General features: G+C 49.4%; 1 protein-coding gene across 1 annotated transcript; it reads left to right on the forward strand.

Annotated features, from left to right (window-relative positions):
* Positions 1 to 2,653: 2,653 nt before the first annotated feature.
* On the forward strand, positions 2,654 to 3,058 carry LOC129497591 (60S ribosomal protein L32-like). Its single transcript, XM_055306566.1, has one exon. The coding sequence runs from the start codon at positions 2,654 to 2,656 to the stop codon at positions 3,056 to 3,058; it is 405 nt and encodes a 134-aa protein (XP_055162541.1).
* Positions 3,059 to 12,564: the final 9,506 nt, after the last annotated feature.

The following is a 12,564-nucleotide window of genomic DNA, read 5'->3' on the forward strand; positions in this document are numbered from 1 at the left end:
TTGCAGATTTGGTGTCATCCCAAGTGTCTTGGTCCTCCTGCTGGCCAGATGCCCTAATTGCAAGCAAAATGGTAGGATTTCTTCTAAAGCCATAGGGTGGGAATTTGGTGGGCCTAATTATACAGGCTGTGAAAGAATGCACAAGTATCTCATGGCAGGTGCATGACGTGGGGCTGCCACTTGTTGGTCAGCCTCAGTGGGTCCTGTGAAGTGAAGGAAATCTTTGCTTTGGCTCAGCTCAATTCCCTGCTCCCCCCTTCCCCCTCCCCAGAGAAAGGGACTAGACCAGTTTCCACTACTTCTACAAAGCCCAGAAAAATCTGCTCCCCGAACCCACAGAGAGCCATATATTCTCTTTCGCTTCTGTCTGCAGGAGCAAAATAAACAGAAGCTTGGAGAAAATAAACACAAAAAGCGGGAAGGAGGTGGGGGTTGACTTGGACACTGATTTGCTTCTCGGCAAGAGGCCCATTTAGAGACAAAAATTGTCACCCTGCACTTTTCTCACTGGTCCTGAAATCACAAACAACCCCTTGGCTGGGGTCCTAACGAGCTTCTGACGAGCGTAGCCCGCCCTCTTGACACAGAAAACACAATTAGACATGCACAAATGGCCTCTGAAATACCAGGCGGGGCACTGGGCACTAGAGCTCTCCGAGAATTCCACCCTAGGCTTTCTCAGGAAAACATTGCTTGGGCTCGTTAGGGGTGATAATGGCTAATAACACCGAAAGAACATTGTGTTTTGGTTTCAAGCCCTTGACCAGAGCCAGACCACCATGGCAGTAAGAGAAGAATGAGTGTGAGTGTGTGTGTCAATGTTTCAGGGGGAAGAAAGTGGAGTAAAACACATTAGTGTTAAGATCAAGTTTCCACCTCTAGCAGCCTGTGACATTGGGAAAGTTACCAATTCCTGGACCCTCAGTCTTGGTGCCTGTAAAATGAGGATAATAATAGAAACTTCCCTCCCTCTGACGTGGTGATTAAATGAGATAGTGCAGGTAAAACACTTGGCTCAATGCCTGGAGCCTAGTTAGGACTCATTCAACATTGGGTATTATTAAAAGAACATGCTTTATGTGTTTTAGTCCATTTAAGAAACCATTTTCAAGGGTTTGTTTGTAAATGACCATGCAGAGCTGGCTGGGAACCCAGAAAGCACAGCCTTTGCCCTCGAAGAGCTTGAGAACAGCTGGGATGCCGAGAAAACCATTCTGGGCTGGGTTGGTTTGATGCTGGAGTGTTTGGTACAAACCAGGTGGCAGGTGTGGCTCGCTTGCAGGTGTTTATGCTCCTTCTAATTTTTGCTTGTTTCTTTCCTTAGCTGGTGGAGGATGGGCTGACTGTGTTTGTGGGCTACAGACAGCAGGGGATGGGTCGTTGGCTCACTTAAGGTCCTATTAAAGAAATGAAATCTGCTGCATTTGCTTGTTATCTCTTCAAAACCCACTATTGTCTAGTTGTGATTTTGGAGTTCCACACCATGTGAACTTGAGAAAATTTATCGTGTCACGTAATTGGAGAGAACAGAGATGGATCTCATCAGTTTCAGTCATAGCTGGATCCAGGTGCTCAAATAAAAAATCTCCTCTCTCGTTTTCTTCTTCCCTTTCTGGCAGTTTGCAGTTTACCCAGTAAGCCCTTAGCTCATGACTCAGATTAAGAGAGAGCTTCTCTCTCTTCCAGAATCCACATACTGAATTTTTTTGGGGGGTGGATTCTGGTGGCCTTGCTTGGTCATTTGCCCTGTCCTTGGACCAATAACTCTGGGCAGGGAAATGGGGCACCACAGTTAGCCAGACCAGGGTCCCATGCTCATTCCTGCAGCCAGAGGATGATGGCCCAGTGGCCCCATGGGATGAACATGGACAGATGAGGATGTGTGGCAGACAAAACCACCTACACCAGTGACACTCTGTGGCTAGGAAGTGTAACAGATTCCAAGCACTTGGGGTGAGCAATTGGTATAAACTGTAAATTGGCCTTTCACCCAATTGTGTTTAAAATGGCTGGCCTGGGATCTGTGGGTGGCTCAGCAGTTTAGCGCCTGCCTTTGGCCAGGGGCATGATCCTGGAGTCCTGGGACTGAGTCCCACATCGGGCACCCTTCGTGGAGCCTGCTTCTCCCTCTGCCTGTGTTTCTGCCTCTCTGTGTGTGTGTGTGTGTGTGTGTGTTTGTATGTGTCTCTCATGAATAAGTAAATAAAATCTTTTTTAAAAAATAAAATAACAAATAAAATGGCTGGCCTGGCATGTGTTTGAAGAGTCAGCCCACTTCCCTGCATTCAAAAGTTGAGAAGTTTCTAACTATTTTTGAATCAAACCAGGTGAGTGAGGACCAAGTGTTCCCAGCTGGGGACAAATGTACAATGCTGTGGTAGCCATTCCAAGACAGTGCCCTTGTACCCTGACTGATTTTATATCCTGGTGGAGTCCCCTTCCCATCAAGTAGAACTAACCTGGGAACCAATAAGATATTGCAGAAGTGAGTCCAAGGCTAGATCATAAAAGGCATTGTGGCTTTGGCCCTGTTTCCGTTGGATCATTCTCTGGAGCAGTCAGCTCTATGGAGGAGTTCATGTGGCAAGAAACTGAGGAATTGCTCTTCCTCAGCGCCGCCTGTGGAGGTGGCAGCCATCGATTGCTGGGCATCATGGCTGCCCTCAGACCTCAGGTGAAGCCCAAGATCGTCAAAAAGAGGACCAAGAAGTTCATCCGGCACCAGTCAGACCGATATGTCAAAATTAAGCGCAACTGGCGGAAACCCAGAGGCATTGACAATAGGGTACGCAGAAGATTCAAGGGCCAGATCTTGATGCCCAACATTGGTTACAGGAGCAACAAGAAAACAAAGCACAAGCCCAGTGGCTTCCGGAAGTTCCTAGTCCACAATGTCAAGGAGCTTGAAGTCCTGCTGATGTGCAACAAATCTTATTGTGCAGAGATTGCTCACAATGTATCCTCCAAGAACCACAAAGCCATTGTGGAAAGAGCAGCCCAGCTGGCCATCAGAGTCACCAATCCCAATGGCAGGCTGTGTAGCGAAGAAAATGAATAGGCAGCTTATGTACATGTCATATTTATGTTAATAAAATCATAAAACTAAAAAACAAAAAAGAAACTGAGGAATCCCACCAATAACCAGCACCAACTAGCCAGGCACGTGCGCAAGCCACCTTGGAAGTGGCTCCTCCAGCCCCAGTCGAGCCTTCAGATGATGGAGCCCTGGCTAACACCCTGACTGCAGCCTCTTGAGGGACCCCAAGCCGGAACCACCCAGCTAAGCCTCTCCTGAATCCCTGACCCACAGAAACTGTATGAGATGGTAACTGTTAGTTATTGTTTTGAACCACTAATTTTTGGGGTAATTTGTTACAGAGCAGAGGATAACAGATACAGGCAATGTTATGATATCCTCATCTCAATAGGAACAGAGTCATTTAGACAGTTTCCTTGGGTCATTTTCAAAGGACTTCTCAATGACCCTATTAGCGATTGCTACAAAATTGAAATTTCACAAGTGGAATTGTGCTGATAATACAGGGCTTCTCTGTCTCAACACTGTGAATTTGTGGGTTTAAAACATCAGGTTTATGCTTGTACTTCCCCCTCCAGTACTAGATAGTACTGGGAAGGAGCCAAGTCTGACAGCAAGGATGCCGTCAAAGATTTGCCAGGTGCCTTCTACGTTAAGAGCAGTTGTGGCTATTATGGAGCAATTGTGCGATTCCACTAGTGATGTGTAGCAGGAGTCCTTGGCTTCGGAACCCCAGTGGAATCCCCCCGGTGGGCTTCTGGCCGAAGCATCACCTGCCTCTCCTGGCAAGCAAGCTAGAATTCAAGGAAGCCTGACTGTGGGCCATTTGAATCAAGGGAGGTGAATCAAAAGTAGATCCTGACCAGGCTCCTCAAAGCCCCACTCCACCGTGATGACTTAAGTATCTCCAGACTCAACTCCTCACCAGGTCCTTCAGTGTGGTTCTCCAAGTCTGGTCACCTCCACCGAGCTCTGTTTTTCCAAGTGAGTCTCTACTACTGTCCTACAAGCCCTCAACCCTCAATCACTTAGGTGCCAGGGCCTGGGCCCCATCCACAGAGAACCTTGCATCTGATCTCTTGTGTGCCCATTTCCTTTCCCTGATGATCCAGATGTTACCATTCATCATGGGCTTTTCTGGAAAACTTTCCAAAAGATTCCATTTCCCTCTCCCCCATTGCAGAACCCCAATAATTGAGAGAAATGACAATATTTAGTACTTCACCAGTGTGCAAGCCAGGACCCTGCAAGTCAAAGGAATGCTTCCTCACACAGGGTCACACGACCCCCCCGGCTCTGGACTCAAGCAACTCATTTGGCTCTGGTTTCCTTGGAGCATCCCCCAGCAGCCCTGTGAGATGGGGCAGTCCCCCAGAGCCACATGGGCGATGAGAGACACTTTCCCCAAGGACATAGGGCTGCTGGGAAATCATTTGAAAACCAGCAAGTCCACTTGCTCAGCACATCCTTGATATTCACTCCCTTGTCAGGTCTCATTCTGCCTATCTAGGGGGACGCTTCAGCTCCCCAGGCTCCGTTTCTTATGCTCTCATAGCAGAGAATAACTAAAAAGGATCCCTTCTTCATGTCTCTGCTTGCATACTTTCTGTGGCAGGGAGCTCATCACTTCCAGAAATAAATTCCTTTTATGGGATTGGTTTCCTCTCTGTGACTCTTACCCATTGGACTAGTTTGCCTAATATCAAAAGACACAAATCACCAATCACCATGTTCCTCCTCCCTCCCTTCCTTTCCTTTGACCATAAGTCACCAACAGATGGACTGGATACAAGGGTACTGCTGAAGGGAGATGCTGTGTTCTATCCTCCTAGCAAGGGGCAGAGCTTCTTCACCATGAATCGGGCACAGCTGCCTTTGGGGAAAATCCCGTCATCTCATTTTCCCTTAGCCTAAAATAGCCACTTCCTTATTGGGAGATGCAGGGTGGTGGGGAGCAGAGAAAGAGACGTAGAAAGCCACCCAGACATGCCTGGTTTGCAAACATTCCTGGAAAGGTCAACGTCGTCAACATCAGCCAAACACATCAGGCAAGGCACTTCCGGCTGGCCATTAACCCAGCGTAAACAGAACGGTGAGGAAAGTCTAAACAGGGCCCCTGAGCCACAAATAAATGTCATGAATGAATGTATCCTCTGTGGTGTATGACTTTCTCCTAAAGGAGTTTGGAGTTGTTTGCAGATAATATCAATGCCCACCTTCATGTTTCACATCAGGTTAAGGTGATGGACAGCTGGACGCTGTCAGGGTCACGGGGTCATATTAAGTGAGATGTTTGGCTCTTTTAAGATAATTAAGTAAGTCTTCCTCTGACGGTTGCAGGGGTGATCTCAAAGTTCAAAGAAAAGCAGTGGAGTTTTGAGGTGAGCGTCCTAATTTTCGGTTGTGTCATGGGGCTCCGGGCCTGGCCAGTCCGATATGTCCATGTCTGCCAGGTGGGACACTGCTGCCACCATCGGCAAGGCCACATCCTCCTTTAAACAAGGGGATGGCCGTCACACCTGCCCAGGTCACCCTGCTCCGGGCCACCTGCCCCACCCCCAGAAGGGAATCCGGGGCACAGTGGCCTCCTCTCCCCTGGGGGTTCTCTGCATTACTCTGCTCTGATGCTGCCCACCCGGAAGGGCAGCTCACATTGACCACACTGTGGAGGGCTCTCTGCTTGCTTCCTCAGCCAGGGAAATGACATAACTTTCTGGGAGCTCCTTAAAACACCCACCGATCTCTTCCCAGTCCTCCTGTTGGTCTTGCTGTCCCTGTGCTTATCGCCCCGCTGCACCTCAGCTGGCTGGAGGGAGAGAGGCCATATATACCGTTCCCTGGACCGTCCCTGCTGTGTGGGTGAGGGGGTAAGGGGGAGGGTATGGGCTTGTCTGAGCGCCCTTACTCAGAGGGTAGAAGAGAGAGAGGTTGGAAGGCAGGGGGTCAGAGGGTGGAGTTGGGAAAGGGCAGATTCTCCGTGCAAGGCCACTGACTCTATTGGAATTCCTAACCAAGGCAGGAGCGCCCCTCCAGGATTCCGAAGGCCTCTTGGGAAGAGCAGACTGGTGGCTGGGCTCAGTCTGGGCCTTGTTCCTGAGCACGGAGGGGAGGATGCTGGACCAGTTTCCCTGAACAGGATCAGAAGGCTGCCTGCATCCTTGTCATCTAGACAGAATGGCTTCCTGTATCAGGCCTGTTGGAGGTGGCTGCTCAGTGTTGGCCCTGGGCCCTGGGCACCAACCTGGGAGCTTGTTAGAAATACACGCAGTCAGGCAACACCGTAGGCCTGCTCAACTGGAATCTGCATTTTAAATGACTTTAAATGGCACTTCCCTCCATCCTCCGATTTCAACCTTCCAGAAGCAGAGCACTATCCCTGGCTCAGTGGAGGCCATCTCTAAGAATGGCCATTTGGAAGCAGATAGATTGCCCAAACCTAGCATCCAGAGCTGGGTCAAAACATACTTTTGGAGTCAGAAGCCTGAACCAATCTACATTCACTGTAGAAAGGAACTTTGAACAAAGGCAGTGTAGTGAGTCCCCCAAAGATATGGGTGAGACCTATATGAGGTCCATCCCAGACCTATGAAGGTGGCTGCTGTATTTGGAAACAGGATCTTTGCAGATGAAATGAAGGATCGTGGGTCATTGTGGATGACCCATGTGGATCCCAAGTTCAAAGATTGTATCCTTACGGGAGACAGGGGGGTGAGGCACACAGAAGCCATGCAGGTGAAAGCAGAGACTAGAGGAGTACTGCCACATGCCAAGGACACCCAGAGCCACTGGAATAGGCAAGGAAGAATCCTCACCTAGCGCTTCCAGAGGGAGTGCAGCCCTGCTGACACTTTGATTTCAGACTTCTGACCTCTAGAACAGTGAGAGAATACTTTAGTGTCGTTGTTATGGATTTATTCTGGCTGCCTTGGGAACTAATACAGGTGGCATTTCCTGACTGTGGAAAGGAAAAAAATAGCCAAAAGTGACTCAAGAAAGGAGCCTGGCCAATCCCCAGTTACAGCGATCTTAGCTTTGTTCCCAGAATTAGCCGACTTTTCTCCTCATTTCCTTATTTCTTTTTAATGCTCCATGAAACCCAAGTACAGTCAAGACCCAGGGCACCCAGTCTTGCATGGCCAGCTGATCACCAGACCATCAAAGTCTCCGGAACAGGTCCTTCATGCTCCCAAACACAGCAATCTTATTTGTTCTTAACTCAACTTTGTTTAGAAATTATCTCCAGCAGTTATGACACAGCAAAATGGAGTCATATCTTAACTACCTAAGTACCACTTGAAAAATAGACTTTACCTAACAAGTCCTTTGGCAAATGATCCCCAGGGCTGGGTTTGCTAAGCTTCGATGATCACATAGTAGGTGAATTTAAAGTGAGGTATACTAGTATATGATTTGAGTGGACAGAAATTCTGGAGGCTCTGGGGCTATTAGACAATTCCGTCATTCCCCTTTAAAAAGTTTTGGGGGTGTCCCCGGGTAGCTCAGTCAGTTCAGCGTCTGACTCTTGATTTTGGCTCAGGGTCATCATTGCAGGGTCTTGAGGGAGGCCCTGTGCTCAGTGGGAGTCTGCTTGAGATCTCTCCCCATCCCCTAGTCACTTTTGTGCTCTCTCTCTCTCTCAAAAAACGTTTTTGGAATTCAAAGATTCAAGGCAGTATTTCTCAACTCTGACTCACATTGGAATCATCGGGGAGAGTTTAAAAATAATAATGGCCATGTTTCAGACTCTCCCCAGATCAGTGAATCAGAATCTTGGGGGGGCATTAGAGAGTCACCCACCTTATTGAGTAGAGCCCACTTTCTGGGGCTCTGTGGAAGGCCCCTGTGCCAGGCCCAGCTCCCAGGCTTCCTGTGCAGCCTGGGCATGGGCTTGTGCCAGGGCTAGCCAAGCAGATATGCCAACCCTGGCCTCTGAGTTGGAGGCTGTGATGTCAAGTAGTGAGATCCATTCAACAATGAGTGGCCAGGCTCCCAGGGCAGAGTCCGGTGTCGACAGTGATGCAGAGCAAGCTGAGGATCCTCACACTCAGAGGCATACAGTGACTTGTCCAAGGCCCCAGGACTAAGGACAAGCAGCCAGGATTTGAACGTGGCCTGTCTGGCTCCAGAAGTTCACAGATCCTAACTCAATGCAACTCAATGAATTCAGATAAAGTGAACACCCCTGATAACCAGAACCCAGATGAAGAAACAGAACATGGCCAGTACCCTAGAGGCTCCACAGTTCCCCTCCTCCCAAACACAGTCATCATGGGATTTCTGGATTGACTCCACTTGTCTCTGAGCTTTACAAATGGAAGCATACGGGTTGCACTCTTTTCGTGTCTGATTTCTTCCACTCAGCATCATGTTGGTGAGATTCATTCATGCTGCTGTACATAGTTGGGGTTTCTGCATTCTCTTCACTGTATGGCGTTGACTGTACCACAGCGGGTTTACCCACACTACTGTGGGTGGGCACTTGGCATTTCCAGTTTGGGACTATGACAGACAAACAGCACTGCCAGCAATAGTCTTGTGCCTGTCCTTTTGCTCCCAGGCACACATCAGTATCCTCTTAAGAATTACTTTTTCTGGGGGCATCTCTGGGTGGCTCAGCGGTTTAGTGCTTGCCTTCAGCCCAGGGTGTGATCCTGGAGACCCGGGATCAAGTCCCACATCGGGCTTCCTGCGAGAAGCCTGCTTTTCCCTCTGCCTGTGTCTCTGCCTCTCTGTGTGTGTGTGTCTCTCATGAATAAATAAATAAAATCTTTAAAAAAAATGAATGACCTTTTCTGCTTATATTATCAGGGTTGGTTCATGGGGCTTACAACAAGCACCTTGGCTGGTGTAGTGTAGAGACACTATTATTACCCCATTTTACAGAGGAGGAAAGTGAGGCTCAGAGAGGTTCAGCCCCTGCCTGAGGTTATGTGACTAATAGGCAGCAGAGTCGGGATTTGGACCAGCCTCAGCCCTCCAAACCACTGGTTCAGGGATGCGTGTACATCTCCAGCCCTCTTGCTACTGTCTCCTGCTGAGCAGCTATTTAATAGTTAACACTCATTCCTTTGATGAAGCTGCTGAGCCCCACTGTCCCAGGCTCCGTGGTGATGTCGCTGGTGCCCCAGCTTCCTGAGCAGAGGATCAGTCTGCTCCTGGAGAGATGCCTGGGGTAGGACGAGGCTTGCCCTCACACAAGAGAACAGGCACTTCTGCCAAGAAGAGCAGCCCTGAAGTGGCCTGAGGAGAAAGGACATCCCAGACTGGAGATGAAACCCCTACCTCTCACGCGACTCCTAAGTATGGGAATGACATTTCCACGGCAGGTGCACATGTCTGGAGTGCCTCCCAGTTCTGTTCTCCATCTGGCAGCTCTGGGCCAGGAGCTGTCCCCACCTACTCGCCACTGCAAATAGCAGGACAACATATGTGGTGGCACAAGAGAGAGCCGAGAGGATACTGATTGCTGCCCAGTGACCGAAGTGATGGGCCACCCTGGGACTCATTGGAGCGGGGTCACTTCTTGCAGATGGAGTGTGCCAGAGGCCAGGCTCTTACAGAGGTCCTTCCTGGGGACAGGTCACAGGCCCTCCACTGCAGTGCTCTGTAAATAGCATTTGAATCAGGTTCGCCCCTCCAGGAATCGGGGGTCAGAGTCCCAGAGGCTCAGGGCAGACATTGAGGTGAGCAGTCACTAGTGGCATATCTGACAGGATACTAAGACCAGATGTGCTGTCCTGGGTGTGCAGTCTAGACCTCCCTTGTGTCCCTTCCTCGGGGGCTGCACAGATGGTGCTGTTGTTACAAAGTGCGATGTCTAGGCAGCAGCAGAAGCATCTGAAAATTTGCTAGAAATGCAAATTTTTGAGTTCTTGCCGAGTCAGAAGCTTTGCACGTAAGGCATGGCCCTTTTTTAATAACCTCCAGGTGATTCTGATGCACGCTCTAATTTGAAAGCCACTGACATGCAACTGTAGGAAGTAGGGAGACTCAGAAGGTTTGAGCCGGTTGTCCAAAGTTACATGGTTAGTAAGAAGCACTATATTAGTTAAGATTAGGGCAGCCCGGGTGGCTCAACGTTTTAGCGCCGCCTTCAGCCCAGGGCGTGATCTTGGAGTCCCGGGATTGAGTCCCGCATCGGGCTCCCTGCATGGAGCCTGCTTCTCCCTCTCCCTCTGCCTGTGTCTCTGCCTCTCTCTCGCTCGCTCTCTCTCTGTCGCTCTCTCTCTCTCTCTCTCTCTGTCGGTCATGAATAAATAAAGTAAAATATATATATATAAGATTAGATTCAGCTGCAGGGTACCTGGGTGGCTCGGTGGTTGAGTGACTGTCTTTGGCTCAGGTCATGATCCCGGGGTCCTGGGATTGAGTCCCACATCAGGAGCCCCACAGGGAGCCTGCTTCTCCCTCTGCCTATGTGTCTGCCTCTCTCTCTCTCTCTCTCTCTCTCTCTCTCTCTCTCATGAATAAATAAACAAAATCTTGGAAAAAAAGATTAGATTCAGCTACAAATAGCAGAAATAAAAACCCTAAAAATCCAAGGCTTACCAAAATAGTTTCTTTTTCCTTCATGGTCTAAGGTAGCTGCTGGAGCTCCAGTCGTTACATCCACATTCCGGGCAGCATAAAGGAGGCAAGGGAGGAAGTCATGCCCTGTGCCTTTAAGGATACTTCCTAAAACTTTATATATTTTTTAAAGATTTATTTTTGATAGACAGAGAGAGAGAGAGAGGCAGAGAGAGAAGCAGGCTCCATGCTGGGAGCCCAACATGGGACTCGATCCCGGGACTCCAGGATTGTGCCCTGGGCCAAAGGCAGGCACCAAACCACTGAGCCACCCAGGGATCCCCTACTTCCTAAAACTTTATACGTGACTTTCGCTTACATCCAATTGGCCACAGCTTAGTCAATTGCTTCACCCAGGAGAAAGAGGGCCTGGACAAAGCCTCTGTTCCAAGTGGCCACGCAGGCAGGTAAAAAGTGGGGCTCCACTGCTGTGGAGTAACAGACACTGGCGCCAACTAGGCAGTCTCCACCCCACGTGCAGCTGGGATTGAAAGCTAGAGCAGATAGCTTCACCATCTAAAGTTATGTCATGTTTTTGTTTCTATGTTGTTTTTGTCTTCCCCTTTTAAAAGTCCCACGAAGACCGAGCCTTTTTTTTTTTTAAGGATTTTATTTATTTCTTTGAGAGGCAGAGAGCACAGCAGGGAAGTGGGGCAGAGGGAGAGGGAGAAGCAGACTCCCTGCTGAGCAGGGAGCCTGATGCAGGACTCGATCCCAGGACTGTGAGATCATGACCTGCGCCGAAAGCAGATACTCAACCGACTGAGCCACCCAGGTGCCCAAGACCAAGCCTTCTTGAAAGTTACTCCTGATTGCTCCCCACTCCCTAGCACCCAGAACAATGTGTGGCAGATAGAGAAGAACAAAATTTGTCACCCCCTGCCTACATGCAGGGACTCACAGCAGCAAGTGCCACTCCCTGACCTGGGCCCATCCTTGGGCTTTCAAGGTCATGGGCGCAGTTCAATAGGGTCTGGAGAACTCTCCAGCCAGCCACAGCCCAGCTGAGCTGGATCAGTAGAGAAAGGAGATTCATGTCGCCATTCCCTATCCAAACCTGAAACCTTGAGAACCAAGCCAGGCCCTAGCTGCGGTAGGTGGGATGGGTATCCCCACCCAGGTTGAGAGCAGGCTTTAGCCTCTCCCCTCTCTCCTTGGGGCTTTTGTTTGTTGGTGCAGGTTCCAGGAACTTTGGCGACCCTACTTAACGGCACCCTGGGCGCCTGCCCTGTGGTCCCGTGTTCAGGTTTGCAATTGCTCCGATTTTGGCTAAGTGGGTCAGGCTGGATGCAGCACAGGAGGGCTGTTTTCCCTGGCTGCTTCCTCTTGCTAAGTGGCACACACAACACAGCCTCAAAAATCCAATTTAACAGAAATCTTGACATTTGCACCAAGGCAAATGGGCCTTATTCAAACATGAACAATCTATTGCTGAAGCTGCAGAGCAGACAATAGCCCGTATCGCATTGTTCAGTTATAACTGTCCTAATTACCAAAACCCACTAATTTCATGGAATATTTCAGAGTGAAGCAAATCTTTAGAAAGAACTGTCCTCATTTTTTCCCCCTCTGCGACCAGGAGGGCTCATCGTATTCATTGATAATGCCAACCTTGTCAATTCTAGAATCTTGTGTGCCCCACCTACTTGCTTCCCAGAGCTACTGTGAGGAGCCGATGAAGATGAGGTGTTTGTGGAAGCTCTTTGACAGCAAAGCAACCAACCTGCCAGGGCACAGTGTTCCCGGGCATTCCATACTCTGCACCCCTCGGTGGAGTGACTGCTGGGGAGTTTGGTTTTGGGAACAAAGGAGAAATTGGTTGGTTCACAAGTTGATTAGTGTGCTCAGCAGCTGGAGCAGATGTTGTGGAGGAGGACCAGCAGCATCTAAGTACCCGGAGCAGAGTCCTGTGAGTCTTTGGCACTCAGGGAGCTTACAGATTAGTATGAGGGAGACTATTT

The sequence above is a fragment of the Nyctereutes procyonoides genome, unplaced genomic scaffold (assembly GCF_905146905.1).
Source record: "Nyctereutes procyonoides isolate TBG_1078 unplaced genomic scaffold, NYPRO_anot_genome, whole genome shotgun sequence".
NCBI classification, from domain to species: domain Eukaryota; kingdom Metazoa; phylum Chordata; class Mammalia; order Carnivora; family Canidae; genus Nyctereutes; species Nyctereutes procyonoides.